General features: G+C 40.6%; 1 protein-coding gene across 2 annotated transcripts in view; it reads left to right on the forward strand.

The window, feature by feature from the left end:
- The window catches only part of A1cf (APOBEC1 complementation factor), a 48,627-nt gene that overhangs the window by 23,148 nt on the left and 1,145 nt on the right, over positions 1–24,334 (forward strand). Inside the window, exons 5-10 of one of the 2 annotated variants that reach the window (XM_036167153.1) lie at positions 6,660–6,824; positions 11,727–11,824; positions 16,074–16,347; positions 18,399–18,604; positions 21,656–21,792; positions 22,455–22,606. In XM_036167153.1, coding sequence (XP_036023046.1) covers positions 6,660–6,824; positions 11,727–11,824; positions 16,074–16,347; positions 18,399–18,604; positions 21,656–21,792; positions 22,455–22,606 — 1,032 coding nt within the window. The remainder of the gene's footprint in view (positions 1–6,659; positions 6,825–11,726; positions 11,825–16,073; positions 16,348–18,398; positions 18,605–21,655; positions 21,793–22,454; positions 22,607–24,334) is intronic. The other variant, XM_036167155.1, reaches the window with a different exon arrangement.

The following is a 24,334-nucleotide window of genomic DNA, read 5'->3' on the forward strand; positions in this document are numbered from 1 at the left end:
GATTAAACAAATTCATCACAGAAATAGCTGCATGTAGATTAAGCTCATAGGCTAGTTAGAATTGGTCTATGTTCAACCTATCACAGTATAGACACACGTCACCCTGTAGTACACCATCCCAAGGGCAACTGACAGACATGCTATCAATGTGCTTCCAAGTTTCTAAATCATTGCCATCTAACTGGAGTGAAGAAACACAAGCATTCTTCTCAGGCACCTCTGCTAGGTGCTCCAGCCACACATGTGGGCACCCACAGAAATTCCTGAGTTTAATAACCCAACAACACTGTCTGGGTCAGACCAATGCAGGCAAATATTCAAAGGTCCTTGGTTGGCTGTAAAATATTCACTAAAACTTACATAGTCGGATGCTGACATGAATTCATATTAATGGCAGAAACTATCTAGATCAGCAGTTCTCAAACTTCCTGATGCTGCGACCCTTTAATACAGTTCCTCATGCTGTGATGACCAACAATCAAACAATTATTTCATTGCTACATCATAACTGTAATTTTGCTACGGTTATGAATTGTAATGTAAGTATCTAATATGAGACCCTCAAGGGGTTGAACCAACAGGTTGAGAACCACTGGTCTAGAGTGGCCTCACAGTCTGCTCTTCTTCTTTTTTTTTTTTTTGTTTTTTTGTTTTTTGGTTTTCCAAGACAGGGTTTCTGTGTAGCTTTGCGCTTTTCCTGGAACTTGCTTTGGGGAACAGGCTGGCCTCGAACTCAGAGATCCGCCTGGCTCTGCCTCCCGAGTGCTGGGATTAAAGGCGTGTGCCACCACCCAGCTATAGTCTGCTCTTCTTATAAAAACTGTGAGAGCCACCAGATTGGAGGTGGAGGCTGAACAATAAAGGTCTGGGTTTATTTTGACCTTATACGGTTTTTCTTGGTTGTGGGTTTTTCTTTTTTTGTTTTGTTTTTTTAAGGTGCTGTTGATTAATAGAGGGAACAGCTATGTCCTAGCGCTGCATACATTGCTCCTTAAATTAGCACACAGGGCATTAGATATCACTGTGGCATTTTCAGAGTGTTTTATTAGATCTCCCTCCTCCTCATCTTCTTTTTCTTTACCTCCTCTGGTTCCCTACATGACCTCTCTCTAGCCTTGGTCCACTTTCCTATCACATCTATCACATGTGTTCTTTTGCCCTACTCATCTTCAGAACTTTTTTAACTTTTTTCTTCCTTTCTTCCTTCCTTTCTTCCTTCCTTCTTTCCTTCCTTCCTTCCTTCCTTCCTTCCTTCCTTCCTTCCTTCCTTCTTTCCTTTCTCTCTCTCTCTCTCTCTCTCTCTCTCTCTCTCTCTCTCTCTCTTTAGATTTTCAAACTTTACCCACACTTACACCCATTTATTGGTGAAATTATTAAGGCCACTCCACGTAGTTAAAAGGGAGGTTTATTTTGTGGGGTAACTTACAAATGAAGGGGTAGGTTGCAGGGTCTGGCAAAGGTATAGGGTAGTCCGGCGGTGTTCTCTGGAGAACTCTGCTCGGTCTACTTCCAGCGTCCGGCGTCCCGGAACCAAGAGAGCCACCTCCTCCTGCTCCTGTGCCCCGCCTTGTGGGCGTGATCATTACTGAAGCCTCAATGGAGGTTGGAACTTCCAGGCCAATGCTGGGATGGCTATCCACTACACCCATTTACAGACACTTGCATACATATTCCAAGTTAGCGTCTGTGTGTGAGAGAAAACACAGTTTGTGTCTTTCTGAGTTTGGGCTCCCCAGACTTTCCAGGTTGCTTCTCTGTGGCTGTGATAAAATACTGACGAAAACCAACTAGGGGAGGAAAGGCTTCATTTGCTTCAAAGGTTTTATACAGCCCATCCAAGGCAGGACCCTAGAGGCAGAAATGGAAACGGGGTCTCAGAAGAACACTATTTACTGGCCTGCTTGCTGGATCATGTCCAGCCTCCTTTTTTATATCACCTAGGACCATGTGTCCAGGGGTGGCATCCCCAGCCACAGGGGGCTAGGCCCTTCTCTATCAACTACCAATCAAGAAAATGCTCTCCAGACACGCCTACAAGCCAACGTGATAGAGACAATTTCTTAATTGAGACACCCTCTTCCTGGATGTCAAATTGACCAAAACTAAACAGCACAAGATCCATCCATTGTTCTCCAAATTCCCTAATTCCATTTTTCTTTACAGCTGAATAAAATTCCATTGCATATCTGTACCATTCATGTGTTGATGAACATCTAGGCTGTTTCTTGTTCCTTAATATCATGAACAGAGCAGCAATAAACACACTGATATCTCCAGTAGAATATGGAGTTCTTTCAGTAGATTCCTAGGAGTGTTGTAGCAGGATACATGGTAGTTCTCTTTTTAACTTTTTGAGAAACCTCCATACTGATTTCCATAATGGTTCTTCTAGTTTGTATTCCCGTCAGCAGTGAATAATGACTCTTCTCTCCCCACACGCTTGCCAGCGTTTACTGTCAGATGTCTTGGTGTTGTCCAGTCTGGTGCTACCTCAAAGCAGTTTTAGTATACGTTTTCCTAGTATGAGGGATGTTGGATGCTTTGAAAAACATTTATGACCATTTGCTGCTTGTTGTCTTACTTTGTTTTGTTTCTTGTCTTTTGAGAACTGCCTTTGTTCATTAGCACTTTTGCTGGCCGGCAGTTTGGGGGAATGTTGTGCAGTTTTCTTTACAACTTCTGAATATTAGCCATCTTTCTGAAGGATTTCAGATGGTAACAAAGTTTACCATCCCAGGGGCTACCTGCTTGCTCTGCTGATAGTTTCTTTTGTCATGCATAAACTTCTTAATTTCTTATTATCTCATTTGCTGATTCTTGGGGCCAGTTCCTGAGCCACTGAGACTCTGTTCTGAAAGTTCTTGTCTGCGTCCATATTTTGAGGCATATTCCCTATATTTTCCTCTAGCAGTTTCAAGTTTCAAAATAAGGTTTTTATTCACTTTGAGTTGATTTTGCTTATTGATTCGGGGGCGGGGGAGGTACAGGGAGAGAGGTATGAATCAATTTTATTCTTCTGTATATCCAGTTTTTCCAGCACTACTTGTTGAAATGGCTTCCTTCCTCTCTTCCTTCTTTCCTTCCTCCCTTCCTCCCTCCCTTCCTCCCTCCCTCCCTCCCTTCCTTCCTCCTTCCTTCCTTCCTTCCTTCCTTCCTTCCTCCCTTCCTTCAGTAGACATATTTCTAAAGTCTTATTAAATAAGAAACACAGAGCCAAATACAGAGTTGAAAGCCATAGAGATCAGAGAAACAGTGAGAGCCACCAACCATCCTTAGCTCACCATGTTGCTGTAGCTTCTTCCTGTCTAACCTGCACCTTTATTGCCTTGCTGTTCTGCCTTCTCATTGGCTCTTAGCCCAGCCACCTCACTTCTTCATCACTGCCTGTCTGTACGGACCTCCAGGTCTCTATGGTTGGTACTGGGATTAAAGGTGTGAGTCACCACTCTTGGCTGTGTCCTTGACCACACAGAGACCCTGCCGTGTGATCAGATTCAGGGCATGTGCTTCCACCACCTGACTTTTGTTTACAGCTGGCTATGACCTCTGATCTCCAGGCAAACTTTATTTATTAACATACAAATAAAATATCACCACATTTTGGCACAAATAAAATATCACCACATCCTCCTTCCCTCCATCCCTTCCTTCCTTCCTTTCTTTTCTTTTCTTTCCCCTCACTGCATGTTTTTGACACTTTTGTCAACAATTAGGTACCAATGAGTTTGTCAGTTTATTTCTGGGTCCTAAATTCCTGCATACATTCTTAAATGCAAACAAAATAGTATTGGGGTTAGTTCTCTAGAAAATTTCAACATTTGGATGCTAGCTTCTGCATTGAGAAAGATTGTGTAAAATCTAGAAATTGCTGAATCTATATAAAGTAATGGATGTTTTTCTGTGTTGAAGCTTTCCCATAGTGTGCTAGCCAGTAGCCAAGACTTCTGAATCAAAAGCTCACAGACAGGAAGCATTCATAGCCTCTTAGTGACCTGGACTTAATATTTTGCCGTTTTATTCAGACTTTTTTCCTCTACTGAAGAGTCTCCTTAGGTTATCTCTTCATACCCTTGTTTCCTTTGTCAGGCAAATCATTTTAGTTTCATCTGACTCTGTTTACTATATATATATATATATATATATATATATATATATATATTAATTTTATAATTAACTTAATTTCATTTATCAGCCACGGATTCCCCCGTCCTTCCTCCTCCCTCCCCACAGCCCTCCCCCCCAATCCACTCCCCATTTCCACCTCCTCCAAGGCAAGGTCTCCCATGGGGAGTCAGCCCATCCTGGTAGACTCAGCCGAGGCAGGTCCAGTCCCCTCCTCCCGACACCAAGCCTGAGCAAAGTGTCCCAGCATAGGCCCCAGGCTCCAAAAGAGCCAGCCCATGCACCAAGGACAGGTCTGGGCTCCACTGCCTGGAGGCCTCCCAAACAGTTCAAGCTAATCGATTGTCCCACTTATCCAGAGGGCCCCTGTCCAGTTCCATGGGGGCTCCTCAGCCATTGGTTCACATTTCATGTGTTTCCACTAGTTTGGCTTTTTGTCCCTGTGCTTTTTCCAATCATGGTCTCAATATCTCTCGCTCATACAATCCCTCTTCTCTCTCGCCGATTGGGCTCCCAGAGCTCTACCTGGGGCTAGGCCATGGATCTCTGTATCCACTTCCATCAGACACTGGATGAGAGTTCTATCATGACAGTTAGGGTGTTTGGCCATCTGATCACCAGAGCAGGTCAGCTCAGGCACTCTCTCGACCATTGCCAGTAGTCTACATTGGAGGTATCTTTGTGGATTTCTGGGGACCTCTCTAGCACTCTGCTCCTTCCTATTCCCCTGGGGTCTTCATCCATCATGGTAACTCCCTCCCCATTCTCCCACTCTGTTTCTGATCTAGCTGGTACCTCCCGCTCTGTTTATTACCAGCACCTTTTAGAATCATTGCCAAAAGAAAAACCATTGCCTGGACCAATGTGAAGAAATGCTTATCCTGTATTTTCCTCTAGTAGTTTTATAGTTTCAGATCTTACATGTAGGTCTTTTATCCATTTGAGTTAGTAATTCTATTTTTTTTAATTTATTTGTTTTATGTGTATGGCAATGTCTGGCCTACATGCATGTCTATGTACCAAGTGAGTGCCTGGTGCCTGTGGAGGCCAGAGAGGGTGCTGGATCCACTGGAACTGCAGCTGTGAGCCATTCTGTAGGTTTTGAGAATTGAAAGCAGGTCATCTAGAAGAGCAGCAAATGCCCTTAACTCTTGAGTTATTTCCCAACCCCAGCTTACTGTTTTTATATGGTTTAGCATAAAGGCCTGATTTCTACATCTGCACTTTACCCACTGATTTTTTTGTGCTTTTTAAATCATGTTATTTAGCACAGCCTGACCTCCAACTTGATTTCCTCCTGCCTCAGCCTGACAAGTACCATTGTGATCAATGTTCCATAGAGCTCTTTATTAAAGAGACAATGCTTCCTGTATTGTATGCTCTTGGCACCTCTGTCAAAGACCATGATTGGTTATTATGGAATAACAGGATGAATATTTGCTTCCCCTGTATAATAATTACACAAAGAAATCCTTTCCAACACTAATGAAACCTGATTTTGTTTTGTCAAACTCTGTGCTCCCTACAAGATACAGCTTGCTTCCAATTAATGAATGAAAACACAACCCAGATTTCCCATAGAATTTGGAAATTGAGTTGATTTCTCATCCTTCTCCCACCACCACCTTCAACATGGAGAATATGGTTGCTGGTTGGCAAAACTCAAAGGGGAGAGGAGTAATGAATGGAAATTCCTTTGTCAAGTGACCCACTTTGAAGCTGTAAAATTTGGGTATCACCCCTCCTCCCACAAGGTCATGATAAGAAAGAACTGAGAGGCTCATGGGAAACACACAGTACAGTGAGAAGCATCCAGTAAGTTACCACTGTAGGAGTACAGGAGTGTGTGCTGACTTGGATAATGACTACTCTTTTAGTATGAGACACATTTCTTACCATCAACTTTTCCCTTAGTCTTCTCTGAATTTAAAAATGTGTTTTCCATGAGATCCCAAATTGCCCGTGTTCAGATAGAGGATGGGGAAGGAACACAGCCGGTCTGAGCACTGGATCGAGTATGAGGGACAGAGGACAAGGAACGCTTTGCCCCACCCTCCCTTGCTCATTTGTATATATCTCAGTACTGGTCTCTGGCTAATAGACAACATAATCCAACTAAAGCGGATGCTGTCCAAGAGACCTCTTAATGCTTCATGGAGTCAGACTCTGTGTCTGAGCCCTAAATCCTCTCTTAGCTGTTCTCCCCTTTTATTATCTCACCTTAAAAACTACCCCTACCTTATAAAAGCTGTCCTGAGAGTCCAATGTGCCTGCCACTTCCTCCCGTCTTCTCCATTTCAAACCACATCCTCCCTCTCTTTACATTCAATCATTACGATAAGCCACTAGTCACACAGAAGTCTTTTCTATCCAACTCTTACATTATTTGAATGTCTTAGAATCAATAATAATCTTTTTTAGTGGTCTTAGTCATTTAAGACCTTAACAGTCAGTTCAATTTAAAAGACCATCAGCATGAACTGAGATGATGTTGTGATTTCTAAATAATTAATTATTCTTCTGATCATTGTCAACAGGAAGAATTCAGCTGTGGGGACATCCTATTGCAGTAGACTGGGCAGAGCCAGAAGTGGAAGTTGATGAAGACACGATGTCTTCAGTGAAAATCCTGTATGTAAGGAACCTTATGCTGTCTACCTCGGAAGAGATGATTGAAAAAGAATTCAACAGTATTAAACCAGGTAGGACACACGTGCAATTACTTCTTCAAAACATACTTTAAAAACACTCATCTCAGAGGCCCATTACTCTGTGAGTTCTTCCTTTAATTAGCTCTTCTATCTAACCCTCAGACTAAGAACTAAGTAAATGTTTACTATGTTAGTGACACCTGCCTCTTACTGGAGTTCTAACCAACTCAAGATTTCCCAACCTCTTTGCTACTGACGTTTTGGAACAAATCATCCTTGGTGATAAGAATCAGTCTGGTAGATTTCAGAGTATTGAGCAAAATGCAAGGTCCATTCCTTCTGCATGCCAGCAATAGCAACCTACCCCAGATAACAACCCAAAACATCTATAGTCATTTCCATCAGTATGTCTGGGAACATACTCAGTCACACCAGCCTGTGTTTATTATAGAAACATCTTCCCACAACTGAGAATTCTTGGGCTTCTGGCAAGTTCTATAGAATTCTGACAAGCATGGACTCTGGTGCTATCATGTTAAGCCTCTGACAGTCTTCAAACTTTCAGATTGTCTGTTTCCAACTGTAAGTGGATACGAAGTTCCGAGTATAATTGGATGATAAGCTTATGATTTGCTCTGCAGATAATTAGCAGGAGTACCATTTTTTTTTCTTTTAAAGAATTCTCAAACATTTATCTTCCTTCAGCCACAAGAACACTGTCTTTCCTGACATTGTGTATCATAGTGTGGCTACGAACGAACAGCTGTGAATCCATAAGTAATACAGAAATTACAAAAAATAAATAAATAAAATCCCCTGGAATTAGAGTGGGCATATTCACATCACATGCCAATTATCCTTCATAATGACCCTATCACAGAGGTTCCTTCATGCTGTCTGTTATTTTCTATACATGAAAAACAGAGCCCAGAGTAGCTAAATAGTCACACAGCTAGCAGCTGGCAGACCCCAGATTTAACAGCTTTATGAACCCCCACATCCGTTCTCATTCCATTCACTCATTCATTCATGCAGCTGCTGCTCCTTCAGTAGCTCCAACATGCCATGCACCGTGGGAGGAATTAACAGATGTGAGCTGTGTGTAGAAGGAATTTACAGAAAAGGGATAGCTAAGTCATCCTACTCTTGGAATGCAGAGAAAATCGTGTCTAAGAGAAGTCACGTATACATGAGTGCTGAAAGTTGATGGGGTTGTGTAGGCCCAGGAGCTGTGTGTGTATGCATGTTTCATCCATTCTGCATTATGTATTGTTTTCCCAGAGTGAATAATACTTATTTTCCCATCTAATTAAAATATTGCTTTTGTTTTTAAAGAGGTTAGAATGAGAAACTGCCAAAAGACTGTTTCTTTTTATAATGAATGGTTATTGGTCTAGTCTGCATATGTATGATAGATATGCCTAGACACTGGCACCCTAGAAGCTGTAAGAAAATAATGAATGTCAACTTGTCCCTCTTTCCTCTTCTGTCTTCCCCACCTCCTCCCATGTCTTCAACGACCACCACCCCCAGCATTACTATATTATCCTTCTTTATCTTCAGCCTAAAGTATTCTCTCATTTCCAGAGTACTTATTGGGCCAGTAGCACAACCCCCCAGGCTCTATAATGATGTGTATGATGTATGTCATCCTGCTTCACCTTCTGCAAAGGAATATAAACAACTAGCAGATATCTGTCTTATGGAGAGAAAAAAATTAAAGCCACAAATCTCTTCTCCAGTGCAAGGATATAGTATCTTGAGGCTATTTTAGAAAATTTGCGGAAAGAGAAAAATATTAAATTTTTCTGTTTAAAGTTTAGATCTTTTGGAGGAGCCTGAAAATATGACTCTGTATATAATTTGAACCCTGACTTCCCTGGGAAGAATGTTACATCAATACTCTGGAAAACAAGCGACAATTGCCACAAAAACCCAGGGCCATGAATAGTTTGTCCTTATGTGGTCTAGGGTGTCTGCCGCAGTTCCAAGTATAATCACTCTATGAGATCTGATTCCTTACACTTTTCAGCAGTAACCTACTCACCAGAAGGGCCGCTGAAAACACGGATTGCCTACCTCATCTGCTTAGGTCTACACATCTTTATTTCTTAAGTTCCCTGGTGAAGCTAATGTTACTGGGTTGGTGACTATACCTTGAGTCTGTCTTTCTAATTCCTATGTTCTGATCACAGATCTAGTTCTTTGCTGATGGACTACTTATGAGAAATGATTGCAAGCACTAAAAAGAAGTATGTTAAAGTGAGGCAAATGGCCACTGCTATTATACAGCAGCTAGTCTATGACCATATAACCCTTATTTGGTCTCTAAGTATAGTTAGGTCTGGTTAGTTCATAGACAGGAGAAATCCATGTTGTGTTATCCAAACCCCTACCTTCTAATTTACTGTCTGTGCTCAGATGTTCACAAATGAAGCTTTCCATAAGCAGAGGTGTCTGAATATTATTGCTCCAAAACAGGCATAATGATTAGAATATTCACAAGAATTTCAGACACCCAAATCCATTATCAACATAAATGCTACATGACTAATGTGAGTGTTGGGAGCACATGGAAATACTGATAATACTTTGGTTCTGTGTGTATTTACTGAGAGACTAGCTCTTGTATCCTTGGCACTAGGCAAGAAGTAAGCAAAGGCGATATTTTTTGTGGCTAAAGCAAACATTATTCCCTCCTCAGGAAAACTATAGATCAGAGGAGCAGAGTGGAGGGGAAGGATGGAGGCCATTCTGGCTAACTCCTTACTTCTCATTCACCAAGACAAGCCAGGGAATGGAGCCAAAGGGGCAAAGAGACTAACATAAAAGCTCAGTTAGTTATATGTCCTGTGCTTCATGGGCTCATGGACCTTCGTTAAATTTTCTCAGTCTAGCCATGTTATTTTGCTCTGTATAATGACTGTCACAAGAAGCCAATGGCTGACTATTAAAGGAAGAGAGACTCAAACTACTGCAATGTTTTAAAATTTATCCTTAGATCCATTGTTCTAATGGATGGCAATTCATAGTCATTGAACCAGGCGGTAGAGTACTGGCACTAAATCTGTTAGTGGCCTTGAGTCTTGAGAGATCTGAACTTTGATAGGGAGAGAAATTTTTCCTCTTCCTCTACTTCCTAAGAACACTGGCACATCACACTGACTCTGAGAACTCTGGGTAACTGAAGAAAACCTAGACGCTTAAAAGACACCCAGGTTAATGTAAGCTGAAAGATAACCAGTGTGCTCAAGTGGTAGTGAAGTAAGTTTCCACTTAATCATCAACCAAAGAAAAAGTTTGCTTTGAAAACCAAGTTGATCAGCTACAATTAAAAGATAGCACCAAGCATCTTGGTATAACTACTTTTTGTTCACACATTATCATCAAGGTACACAGCAGTCTTTCTACATGAAAACAGGGTATGCTGCTTTCTGGGTGTTTTTACACAATAAACTAAATTAAAATGGCTAATATTTATAAAACTATGTCAATTAAAATGTTTTCATTCTTGGCGCTTGAGAGCTGATCCAGCGGTAAAAGCTGGCGCTGCTCTTGTAGAAGACTCCAATTCAGTTCCTAGCATCCACATCAGCTGGCTCACAACTACCTCTAGCTTGAGCTCCCTGGGATCTGACCCCCTCTGCTGGCCTCCACAGGTACCTGAACTCACATGCACAGAACCACAGACAGAGATACGCATATCCATGTAATTAAAAGTAGAATAAATATTTAGGATATTTACATTCTCCCAAGTCGTCTCTCCATTCCTGAAGTAACCATTCTTGGCAGTCTGATCTCCACCTTTTCAGCTATCTCTGGATACAGGTGTACTTGAATTTGTGTGTATTTATATGTTGGTTGAGGTACTTAGAGCAGATACTCATATTTCTCCTGTTACAAATTTTAGAAACAGACAGTAGGGTTTTGATCCTTCCATGTTAGTACATGTAACCTAGTCTACTCTCTTTAAATGGAGTCAGTATAAATATATCATATTTAATGATTTCTGAAAAAAAAAATGGATCTTGTTTAATTTTGCTATTTCTACAGTGGTATAATTTGTGTCCTTATAGAAAAATCCTTGTATGTATGCAAAAACAAGTTGGAATTAGTAGATAATTTTTCCAACCTTTCCATACTACAGATATAAGTTATTTTGATTTCACATGTTCTTCCAGAAGCAACTTTTTTTCCTACTTAAAGATATTAATCAAGGGTGCTCCTCCACATGTCTGGAGCTTCCCTCTCTTCCCAGCAGACTTAGATGAATACTCCACCACAGGACTTGGAATCAGGCGTTTCACATAGCCACACTAACCCAGACTTGGAGAGAGGGGTTATACTCCTGGAGTGAAATTTGACCAATAGGGATAGGCTGGGAAATTATACCTTCTTTCACTCTATAAATTATTGTGCAGCAATGCTTCTTCTCCACAACAGAGTCTGGGGGAAGACTTCAGCAGCCAGTGGATACACTTGCCTCCTCTCCATGCATGAAGTAGCTCCCCATTCAGAAGCACACCACCTTGCTCTAGCTCCACTTGCATTTTCTTATTCCTATACCTTGCTTTGAACCTACCAGATAAAACTGTATTTTGCAGTAAATTAGTTGAACATATGTGTATAAGACAATTAATAACTGGGTTCAAGTCAATTTAATAATACTTTATCTTTATAAAGTATTATTAACTTTTATATTTCATAATATGCAAAAAGATGCCATTCTTACCCTTCAATGTCTTATAATCTAGGAATTGGAAAACATAATTCATAACTATTTCTAAGGAATAAGATTATAAATATTTTTGTGGCAAACAAAAGCTCATGTTGACTATACAGAATTTTAGACCTTGACACACAAAGGAGTCTCACAAGATACTTACACACTTGGAAGCTAATCATATCACTGTACCAAGTTTGCTGATGGTGCTGCTGACATTATATCTACAGGTGCTGTGGAACGGGTGAAGAAAATCCGAGACTATGCTTTTGTGCATTTCAGTAACCGAGAAGATGCTGTGGAAGCTATGAAAGCTTTAAATGGCAAGGTAATGTAGGAGAAAAGAAAAATATACAGACTCCATCCAAGCTTGGTATGGGCACGCTATACCAAAGAGTAATCTCAGGAGTCCATCTTATCTCAGCTTTGCCCATCACCAACAGTGGTCTTTTGGGGATGCGCAAAAGAGAAATAACAGAAAAAGATACAGAGAACAAAGAGGTAGCTATGTAGTAAATTCTAACTCAATTTTTTTTCTGACTTGGACAAGTCACTAACCCTCAGTTTTCTTAGGAAGAAGGGATTAAAGTTTTTCAAGATGTTTCCCCCATCCTTGTTTGTGTTCTGTTGCTGTGAGGAAGCACCATGACCAAGTCAAATCTTACAAAAGAAAGCATTTAAGTGGAGTTGTAGCCAGAGGTTTCTGTGGACAAATCGAATCTCTCACACCCACAGTCTTGCAGCTGCTTATAAAATAAACACACAGATGCTTGTATTAATTATGAACTGTGTGATCTATGTCTCAAGCTTCTTGCTAGCTAGCTCTTTAATTTAACTCAGCCCATTTCTATTAATCTATGCATTGCCACATGCCTTTGTGGAGTTACCTGTTCTCTCACATCTTGCTTCTCCTGGCCACAGCTCACTGTGTCTCCCCTGGCTCCACCCTTCTTCATTTCCGTCTTCAGTTTGACAGCCTAACTTTATCCTACCTCACCATTGTCCAAACAGCTTTACTTATCCAATGAGAGCAACACATATTCATAGTGTACAGAAAGATATCCCACAGCATGGGGTCTTGTTTATAGTTTCAGAACTGAGTCCATTATCATCATGGCAGGGAACATGCAGCAGATAGGCAGATATGGTCCTGGTGAAGTAGCTGAGAGCCTTACATCTGGATCTCCAGGCATCAGGCAGAGAGAGACACGGGGCCTGGTGTGGGCTTTTAAAACCTCAAAGCCACTCCCAGTGACACACCTCCTCCAATAAAGCCATACTTCCTCATCCTTCCAAATAGTTCATCGACTGGGACCAAACACGAAAGCGTATGAGCTTATGGGCCATTCTCATTCAAACCACCACACCTCCTAAGTCCCAATTATCTCTAATTATCGCACTTTATAATGTAAATTTATGGCCAATGGTCAGAAAAATGTCAAGTAGCTGTCATTCTGCTCTCAGCATTTGTTCTTCCCAACATGGAGGATTAGAATCCCTCTCCTTATCAAGAGTGGGGTCAGGGGAAAATCAACTTTGTCATTTTTTGTGTTCATTTGCCTGTAGAGACCCATGTAGTATTTACATCAATCCAATAAGCACTAAAAACTGTCTATGGGCCACTGATCTGCTAGTAGTGTCCAAGATGCAAACTAATCAAAGGAAAGTTGTTTGTAAAAGAGTTGAGTCTAGTAGAATACTGAAATTAGACAGAGCTTTGTCTCTTTGAAAGGGACATTGATCTGGAATCATACCATCCTGAGGCTTTATCTGACATGACTTTGTTCAATAAATACAGGGGGCCCAAGATGACCTCTCAGGGAAGTCACCAGGAAAACACACCCCAAATTTACTGTTGTCTCATTCCCTATCCTCATACCCAGAGTTCCTTGTTGGCCAATACAATGACAATGCAGAGGGCCCAGGAACCCTGAAGAGGACCTTATACGGAGTAATCACCAGAGCAGAGTGCAGGTTGAACATTGATGGGAATTTGATTGGGAGGACAAGAGAAAGGCTTCCTAGCATAGACTGAGACACAGAGAAGCCCAGGGCGTGTACAGCCTCAGGTACCATCATCATCATAAGTCTTCTAGGGAAGAAAGTGGCAACTCTGAAGTATTAAAAGGGGGGGGGGCTATAAAGACTATAAAGTAAAATCAATTCATATTTAAATGTACCTATGACCAAAACATTATTTTTCATTGATTACTGTGTTAGTATCATTAAAATGATACTACTTCAAAATCAATTTGTAAGCAAGCTTTCTTTTAGTAAACATGCCTAAATGTACATAGTGTTTACTGAGAAGGCCCAACAATAGTAAACCCTGTGGGAGCTCACAGTTTTCCTAGTGAGGTCTGAGCTTGCTTTACCCAGCAGGGCTGCATAAGGGGGATGACTTGACCATGTATGTAGTTACCAGGTGTTTGGAAGGGTCTGCACGGGGCTGTGAGATATGCTTTGATCTAGCAAGGGGGAGGTCTTTTGCCCTGCCCTTTGGCATTGTTATAAAAAGCCCTTTTGAAGAGACAGAATTGGCTAGTGGATTTTGATCCAGCTTCTCCCAAAGCTATCCTGTGTTTCTGTCTGTCTTATCTCTGCTATCTTTCTATCTACAAATTCCTTATGCCTCTCTCCTCTTCATAGGAACCCTATAAAAGGTGGGAGCTGGCCTCCCACAAAACCCAATGCTAAATAATATATCAGAATAATTCCAGTGGAAAACTGCTCAAGCTATTACCTTTTTTTGTTTTTGTTTTCTTTTCTTTTTAAGGAAGGGAAGCTTTATTTTGGTTCAAAGTTTAAGAGACAGACCATCATGGGGGGGAAGGCATGGGATAGGATAGTCAAATTCTTTTCTGACTCACTGGCAGAAAGAGCGGCATTCACTGTAACAGTCTCTATGCCAAGACTAACTGTAATTCAGTCGTATTGTTTTGATGTTTTAATAATCACATATGAACCTTAGTGAATCTACAGAAAAAAATCTTAACAAATGGGCAATTAAAATTATTTTCCCTATAACAAAATTTTAAATCGTTTGTATACTTATCAATAACCTTGAATGTACTGCTTGCTTTTCAAATAGCTCAAGCCAATAACACATTGTGTCCAACAAGGAAATTTTGTTATTATTTGAGCCTAGACATTTCTATAACAACGCTTACAAATATGTAGCTAATTATGCATTTAATAAATATTACTGGTAAATTCTAATAACTGCTGTCGAAGCATAACATAAAAAAATAATTTCCCCAGGCTTCTTAGTATACCTATGAGTATTTAGGTTTATTAGACAAAGTGAGACTTTGAATGCCTATTGTAAGGTATTGATCATATTTACAATTCAAGGAAACCAGTGAAATAGCACAGGGTGGCTAGCAAGATGGCTCAGAGGGTAAAGGTGTTTCTATCAAGTCTGGTGGTCTGATTTCAATCCTCAAGACTCACACAGTAGACAAAGAGAATTGCTCTCTGACCTTCATACCCAGGCTTTTTTTCCCCAAGTACTGCAAAAATTCTTTACTTTTTTGTTTCTTTTTTAATTTTTGTTTTATTTTGTTTTGTTTTTTTTTTTGAGACAGAGAGAGCATCTCTATGTAGTTCTGGCTGTCAAAGAACTCACTCTATAGATCAGGCTGGCCTCAGACTCCCAGAGATCCTCCTGTCTGCCTCCCTGGTGCTGGGATTAAAAGTGTATGCCATCTGCCTGGCTACTGCAATAATTCCTAAGGGCATGTTTTAATTTGTACCTGACTCAAGAGTTCTGGGTTGCCCTCTTACCTATATCCCAACCCCTGCCACCCGTGTTCATTAGCAAGGCAAACATTTGCTTCATTGCAACACTTTAGTCTCTACCTAGTTTAGGATCTACCTAGGCTCCTCTCTCTCCCCAGAAAATACTCACCTATTGTGGAGCTGCTCTAATGAGCATTTGGAAAGGCCTGACAGGACTTCATCACTGTGGTGTTGATAAATGATAAGATATCTTTAATGGTTTCCATCTCCTTCATTTTATTGTGCTGTGTAATTTGTTTTCCACCCATAAAGATCTTGAACTTCTTTTTCTCCTTTTTTGTTGTTTTTGTTGTTGTTGTTGTTGTTTTGAGACAGGGTTTCTCTGTAGCTTTGCTCCTTTCCTGAAACTCACTCTGTAGTCCAGGCTGGCCTCGAACTCACAGAGATCCACCTACTCTGCCTCCCAAGTGCTGGGATTAAAGGCATGCGCCACCACCACCCAGCTCGAACTTCTTATACTTAAGTAACTATGTAATTGTAAACACATATATCACACATAATAGAAAATATTGAATAATTTTATATCTCATTGATTGTCTCTACATTATAAATTCAGTAGTCAACATAGCATTGTTAAGCCTGTTGGCATCTTGTGCAGTTACCAACAAAACCACTCAGAGAACAACCAACTCATACAGAAAGCATGAACCTAATTAAGAGACAAAAACACAAAGAAGTGCAAGTCAATGAAAATACAGCAAATGGCAGGCATGTGGCATGATACCGAGTAGTCAGAACTGTTTCTCAGTTTGCCTTTTCCTTGCTGTCTGAAACAGGTGCTGGATGGTTCCCCAATTGAAGTGACCTTGGCCAAGCCAGTGGACAAGGACAGTTATGTTAGGTACACCCGGGGCACAGGTGGCAGGAACACCATGCTGCAAGGAGAATACACCTACCCTCTGGGCCACGTTTATGACCCCACCACAACCTACCTTGGAGCTCCTGTCTTCTATACCCCCCAAGCCTATGCGGCCATTCCAAGTCTTCATTTCCCAGCTCCCAAAGGGCATCTCAGCAACAGGACCCTCCTCCGGGCCCCTTCTATCAGAGGTAACACTATTTAATGCCAGATTTATCTTAACTCTTCAATTTCAAATGATTGATAAACTGTGGTTCAAATGAACTATAAACTATAGTTCCGGAGCCTTAGAAAATTTGGACAGATTCATTGGGAGAAAAAAACTAGAAAACTGAAAAATCAAATATATCATAATCTCTCTTTTTTTAGGAATCTATTTTTTCTACATTACAACTGGTTATTGAAAAATACTTGTCAGAAATTGGTGCGAGTGAGCCTAGTATACAAATTAGATCCCTGCATGGACCCATAAAATATACCCAGAGTACAACCTAGCACCATACCCATTGCTTCTTTCTCTCTATTAGACTACCATCTGGCACTAATATATACCTTATTAGACTGATTACAGAATTTTAAGGGAGAGAAGCATGGCCCAATGGAAACTACTACAAATAGCAAAATCACTTAAAGGCACATATGTACTTGACGGACACCACCTTTGTATGCCAATCACTAATTAACATCTGTATGGTTCATATGTATGAGATGTTCCCGTCTGAACACTCTTCCAGATATGTGTCTTATACCTTTATTATTCCATTTGTTTGTCTATATGTTGGTGACAAGGGCTTACCATATGTTCCAGGCTGGTCTTGAACTCACAATGTCTGCCTCTGCCTCCTGAGAACTGTGATGGCAGGTGTGCATCACATCTGGCTGTGTGTGTGTGAAAACATTGAAAAGGCCAAACTATTAAGGAAATTTATGTTTCTTTAGTATATAGGAAACTAAATAAATTCAAAATAGAAAACAAACTCAATCTCACTATCAGACAGGAAATATTTCATGATTGAATCCTACACAGATGCTCTGTTTGAGCAGGTTTCTGAGCTCAGTAAATTTATATATGTGTATATGTATGAATGTACATACAGATGTAGCCAGTTTGTCTCTGCCTTGTGGTATTTTCCACTGAAGTTTTTCTTTGTTGTGGCTAACACCTTCTAGATCCCAGTCCTATATGTTTTTTGCCCTATATGACAGCAATCTGGAAAATAGGAATAAATGATGTACTGAAATCCACTCTTGGGCAACTTAGAAGAGGCCCATCTAGATTACTGTAGAAACAATTACCTTACTGCGTTGCATTCTTTTTCAGGGAAAAATGAATTGAGAAATTTAAGACCTCTTCAATGGACTTAAAAGTCTATGCTCATAATACAACCACCCCTACCAAATTTGCAATGTAAAAGTAATGATCAAGGTTTTATTCAAAATACTTTCTATATATTATAACAAGCTATGCCATTGAAACATTATGCATATATATAATACATGTTATCAACCAGTTGTGATGTAGAAAAAAAGTAAACTCCATTCCAAGGGAAAATAATACATAGCATTAACAAAAAAGTAATCAATAAATAATATTTATGGGCAAAGAGTGATCAACTTAAAGTGTATTCCTTTATGTCACCAATAGAAAATCAATGTAGCAAAATGGCAAAACAAAAATCAACAGGAATCTATGTATGAAACTCAATGGAAATGTAAACCCCACATCAACAATGCATAACAGAGAGAGTGGTGAACTTAAAAGAGAAAAAAATGCTTTCTACATGTTTGTCTGATGACACTCTGGGGTTGTGATAATCAAATTCATTCTGGCTTGCTGGCAGAGCCACATTCTCTATAATAGTCTCTATACCAGACTAACTATAATTCAAGTGGTCATATTATGTTGGGATGTTTTAATAAGTTCATACTGAACCTTAGTGAATCTCCAAATAATATTGACAAAAAGGTAACTAAAATACTTTTCTCTCTGACAAAATTTTAAATGGCTTGTGTGCTTATCATTTTCCTGGAAGGGACTGCTTTCTTCCCAAGGAGCTTTAAGAAACTGAGAATCTGTAGTGGGCCTTACCTGATGTTGAGTTTCATTACATGAGAATCTCTGGTTATCTGTCCATCCTCATGGCAATAATCAATGTGACTTGGGCTAACTTTTCTATTACAGTAAGATTCAGGGTGATTTTCTGGTGGTTTGATTCGGTTTAATGCCTTCTTACATTCCTAGAAATTTACATGAATGTCCCTGTAGGGGCTGCGGGAGTGAGAGGACTGGGCGGCCGTGGGTATTTGGCATACACAGGCCTGGGTCGCGGATACCAGGTCAAAGGAGACAAGCGGGAAGACAAACTCTATGACCTTCTACCTGGGATGGAACTCACCCCAATGAATCCCATCTCTTTAAAACCACAAGGAATTAAACTTGCTCCTCAGGTAGGTAATATCACTCCAGAGGTGGTTAAGTTGGGCCAGGGACCATCATCCATATGATTTGCATTGATGCTTACATGGGCTACTGTTCTGTGACACTCAGCCTAACGTATCAGGAGGGCTGCTGAGACTGGATGCCACTCCACTTTGGCACTAGAAGGACCTTTGTTTTGTTTCATCACAATCCATCAAAATGCAAAACAAACAAGGGAAACTGAAAAAGAGGGTCAACTAAAATCTTCAATGAAAATACAGTTAAGTGAAGACCCCAGCTCAGAACAAAGGCTTGGTCAGCCACGGAAGAGACGAGTTGAGGAGTCATAGCTAGGAAGGTGATGTAGACTGTTCAGGTCCTTTCTTGGGGACATGGCATTAAAAGAACCACAACAACAATGGACATGCCAAAGTGGATGGGGAAAAGTCCCCTGGACCGCAACCTCCACAAAGAACTATAGGCAACTGAGTAAAACTGGGAGCAGGAAAGATAGCCTTTCCCAGGGAAGAAAACACCAATTGGTTGTTCAGTGCCAGTCAGCCCTGAAAACCTGCACACAAGTAACATCATACAGACAGAACAGGTTATTTAAGAATATATGAGTAAATATACATATATACATGTAATAATAATTAATGGGGGAAAAAAGGACATGATTCTGAAAGAGAGTAGGGAGGGGCATGTGGAAGGCTTTGGAGGGAAGAAAGGGAAGGGAGAAATGCTGTCATTGTATTATAATCTAAAAAGAGAGAGAACGTTCTACCATGAAATCTAGGTAAATCTTTAACTATAAAATGCCATCAGTTATATAAGACCTTCTACAATGCTTTTTATCGGGCAGTGTCATCATGGTAACTGCTATTTGCTTTCATTTAGTAGTCTGTGCTTCATTTAGTAGTAGTAGAAACCAAAACTTATAAAGGTTGTTCCAATTTTTGAAAATTAAAGCAAAATATCATATTTGAAAATTAAAGCAAAACAGACTCAGTCCCTGTTAAGCCCAGGTTATCCCATTAGTATGTATCATGTGCTGCTCCCTCTGAAGCCACTTTTGCTGAATGGCTAGAGTTACAGTCTGTGGATGCTGAGGGAAATGTCCCTGCCCTCAGGAGGAAGGTAGAACTATAGCTTAAAAGAAATAGTCTCAGTACTGTGAGCAAGGGGGAAAGATGACATCTAAGAGCTAGACCTGAGAATGAAAGAGGAGGTATTGACAATGTTTTTCTTGCATGTACCTTTAAGTAATGCTTCTTCAGACTCTACCCAGGCATTAAGAAAAAAATAAACAGAATAATGTCTATTGCAGTGATAAACAAGAACCATTTGTATAAAAAATAATATTTATTGGGCTTCTCTGGTGTGCTATGTGTGCTAGACACTAGGGATATAAAAATGAATATAACAAAAATCCTTGTAATCATAAATCATATGGCAACCCAGTGGGATAATACTGACACATCAACAGATAATTACAATGAAACCAGGTATCATGATGAAAACAGTCATTCTGAGCAAAACTCTCTGCTTATGCATTAAATGCAGGTAAGAGGTTGGCCATAATGAGAGGTATTTAACTAATGTGTCTTTGAATTTTTACAGCCATAGTTGAAAAATTAAAGACCATACCACCCCAACCACTGTGGCTGGAAACTAACCCCCATATCTCCCAGAAGCAGGAATCTCCAATCAGTAGACAGGGTTCAAGAACTGCCCTGCAGCAGCTGCAGAAGCCACTCTGCTCAGTGTATTTGCTCAATGGGCATAAATGGGTAGACAGCTGGTCTAGCATCAAAAGCTAAGTGACTATTGCTCAGGAACCTCAGAACACACTTCATAAACATAGAAGATGCCACCAAGTGCTTTTTTTTATAATGGGAAAAATCAACACAATCTTCAAATGAATAAACTGGAAAATGTCATGACAGAGCAGCTGGGTTAACATGAGAACAATGTTGAGAGGCTAAGAGGTTCTGGAGAGCCAGGAGGTGGGGTTCTGTTGTACCGTTCTTGTCCTGTGAGACCCAGATACTGAACAGAGGATCAGAACCTCAGCATCACCAAAACTGGCTTTAGGGTAAAGAACACATGAATCTTCTGAGAAAAGATTCAGTTTGGGGTGATCACAGCAGTAAATAACATGCAGATGGGTAATAAAAACAGATTGTCATAAGTAGCTAAAACTAGCACAGTGCCAAGTAAATTCTTTTTAAAAAATCACTACTGTGAATACTTATTAGTGTTTATTAATAAATTCTGACCCAAGGAATGGAAAAATAACTCAGTAAGGAACACTTGCTGCTCTTGTGGAGGACACAAGTCTGGTTCCTGACACCCATATAGTGGCTCACAGCTGTCTGTAACTCCAGTTCCAGATATTTTGGCCTCTGAAGGTACCATGCATGTGAGGCACATACATGCAGGCAAAACACTCATAAGTATAAAGTAAAAATAAATAAAATAAGTCAAGAAAACATTTTCAAAACTTTCCAAAAATGATTTTTTTTCAAAAATATGAAGTTAAAAATCCTATGACATATGGCACAAAGTAAAAATACCTTCTCAGGTCAACTTCCCTAAGACACTATGAACAAGGTCTGGGCAGGGCAGTAGTGGGGGTAGAAAATATGCAAATCCACCCACACAGTGCTACAGCACCAATTTCCTAAAAACTGTAATAACTACACAAAAATTATGAAGAATTATTAAGCTTATAGTAAATGTGTGTTATGTGTGTGTGCATGTGCAGTTGTGTGTGTGTGTGTGTGTGTGTGTGTGTGTGTGTGTGTAATGGCCTAAGCTAAAACTACTGGAATAAATGGTGTGAAAATAATTTTATGAGCTATAATAGACATTCGCAGTTTAAATGGAGTTCAGATTGAGTTCAATTTAAATTTTATGAGTCCTTAAGTCACGTGGCATTTTTTTCTCTTCTATTAATTGAAACTGAAGTTCAGAACTCAGAGCCTAAGAGCTAGAGAAGTGATGCAAATGTGGCATTTGTGGAAGAAATCATATATATATGGGGGTTTTTTTGGTTTTTTTTTTTTTAACTCTTGCAGATACTAGAAGAAATCTGTCAGAAAAATAACTGGGGACAGCCAGTGTACCAGCTGCATTCTGCCATTGGACAGGACCAAAGACAGTTATTCCTATACAAAGTAACTATCCCAGCGTTGGCCAGCCAGAACCCTGCAATGTGCGTACCCTCTTCCAGCTCCTAGTAATAGGGATTTTAGAATAAGATGAGCCTGTGTGTTAAGTGTATTCGGTCAAGTCTGCTACCTACCCCTTTGTAAAGAAATGAAATAGCAAAATGCTGAGCTGGGATATATGCGCCAGCTGTTAGATGGCATCTAGAAGCCCCCAAGTTTCATAGACTGAGGGAATCCTGGGGGCTGGTGAGAGACCTGAGGGGAGCAAAACTGTAAGACAGTTCTTCCTGCAGCATTTGGCGCAAAACAAGTGATCCTTGTGACATTGTCATTTGCTATGAAACCTTCTGAGCCGCCTTTTCAATTTTATAGCGAAGATCTGATCTGTTAGTGGGTTTCACCTCCAGGCTGCATTTGTATATTTTAGGGACCGCACATACCTTAGAGGGGTCGTATAATAAAACTTACATGTGTTCCCCAGGAATATCGTCAGCTACCAAGGTGCTAGATCAGTTCACAAATATCCCCGTGCTTGCGTATGTGTAGAAGCTTTTTACGGCAAACAGAGGGGGGGAAACATAGACTCTCACCATGCAATCATCTTTAAAAGTTAAAAATGCCTTGGTTTTTCACCTGACTGGGTACTGAAGTTTCTGAATAATTACCTGTAATAATAAAAGTAACAATGGCTGACTGTGTTTTTCAGACAGCCTTTCACACCTCCGAAGCTAAGCGCCTACGTGGATGAAGCGAAGACATACGCTGCTGAGCACACTCTACAGACCCTCGGCATCCCCACAGAAGGAGGTGACACTGGGTCTGCAGCGGGCACAGTCACACCCGCCACTGTGTTCCCAGGTACTGGGCAGGGGCATTAGTTGTGGCAGACGCTGCAGACTGTGGAATGTGTGGGAATCCCTCCTTGGTAGGAACCTCATGTACAATAATTCTGACTTGCACCATGTGTCCATAGAAAGGAGCTAGAGAAACTGCGCCAGAGCAGCCTAAGCTGATTTCAGTCTGCTTCTGCTCTAAGCAGCTGTGTGACCTTGACTGAGCCAACACCCCTGAGTCCCGGTCAGTTTCCAGTGGGTTTTTTTTTTTCACCTGTTATTAAGAGACTTTGGAGAGGCCTTGTGGCGCAACGGTAGCGCATCTGACTCCAGATCAGACGGTTGAATGTTCAAATCACGTCGTGGGTCCAGGAAAGGTGCTACTCAGAGAAACCCTGTCTTGAAAAACCAAGAGAGAGAGAGAGAGACAGAGACAGAGAGACAGAGAGACAGAGAGACAGAGAGACAGAGACAGAGAGAGAGAGAGAGACAGACTTTGGTACTTTATTAACTGGTATTTAACTGAGCTCTTGCTATGAGCTGGGTACTCACTGAAGTGTTCAGAAAGCTTTATGTTCCCCCAGTCACCCTCCATGGCACTTTGCAGTTGTGTGAGAACATAATCCCTTTATATTACAGATGTAGAATCCTAGGACTTCGAAGATTAAGCATGTTGGCCACTATCAGCTAACCTTTAGTAGTTGTTTGGAGTTTGTTTCTACTTTTTGTGTTTTGTTTATGTCTATATGCCTGTGTGTGAATGCATATGTGTGCGTGTATGTATAGGGTGTGTGTATATATACATATATACTTGTTTGCATGCAAGTGTGTGTGGAGACCAGAGGTCAGGGTTAGCTGCTTTCCTCTATCACATTCCACCTCATCTTTTTTTTTTTAATTAAAGATTGAGTTTTACGTGTGTTTGTGTGTGTGTGTGGGGGGGGGTGGGTGTGTGTTTGTTTCCTTGAGTTCAGGTTCCTGAAGAGGCCAGAATGTTAGAGTCACTGAAGCTGGTTTTGCAGGCACTTGGGCACCCAACATGAGTGCCCAAATCAAAGTCGGACCCACTGTGCGTGCAGTGTGCATTCAACCACGGAGCCATCTCTCCAACCCCTCTATCTCATCTCTTGAGACACAGTCTTTCCCTGAACCTGGTGTTACCAGAGAAATTGAAATTTGCTTTAAGGTTCTTAGTCTGTTTAATATAAGAATCTAGAAATGGGTTCAAAAGAAAGCTTGAGGACAGTTACATTCGAGGTTTAGATAAAGAGAGAGAGAGAGAGACAGAGACAGACAACAGGTAAGCAAGCTGTAAATCTCGGCAGCTCCCAGGAGGAAAATGGGGATGAAGGAAAGTAAGCCATGCTGTTTGCAGTGGCAGGCCACAAATAGCCACACAGCAGAGGAAGTATGGGGGACTTCTTCAGAAAAAGAGTGAGAAAGTCCAGAGTGCCAGGGAAAGCATGCTTAGCTTTTATCCAGAAACCAGAAAGAAAAGGTATCTTTTTCATTGGTCAAATGAGATAGCTTTTACAGTTCTCCATGTACCATCCATATAAGGCTACCTTCATTAGTTACTGAACTTTTAAAACTGGTGTTATATCGTTACAACAACATTTTGTGCCAATTTCAAAGACTTTTTACAGTGTAATTTGTGTTACTTTTCTACAGAAAACTGAAAGTGTAATTCTCAGGGTTCATGTGATGAGGGATCTTTTTCGCATTTGTAATAGATAAAAATAAACCAGATTGC

This window comes from Onychomys torridus, chromosome 1 (assembly GCF_903995425.1).
Source record: "Onychomys torridus chromosome 1, mOncTor1.1, whole genome shotgun sequence".
Classification (NCBI taxonomy): Eukaryota; Metazoa; Chordata; class Mammalia; order Rodentia; family Cricetidae; genus Onychomys; species Onychomys torridus.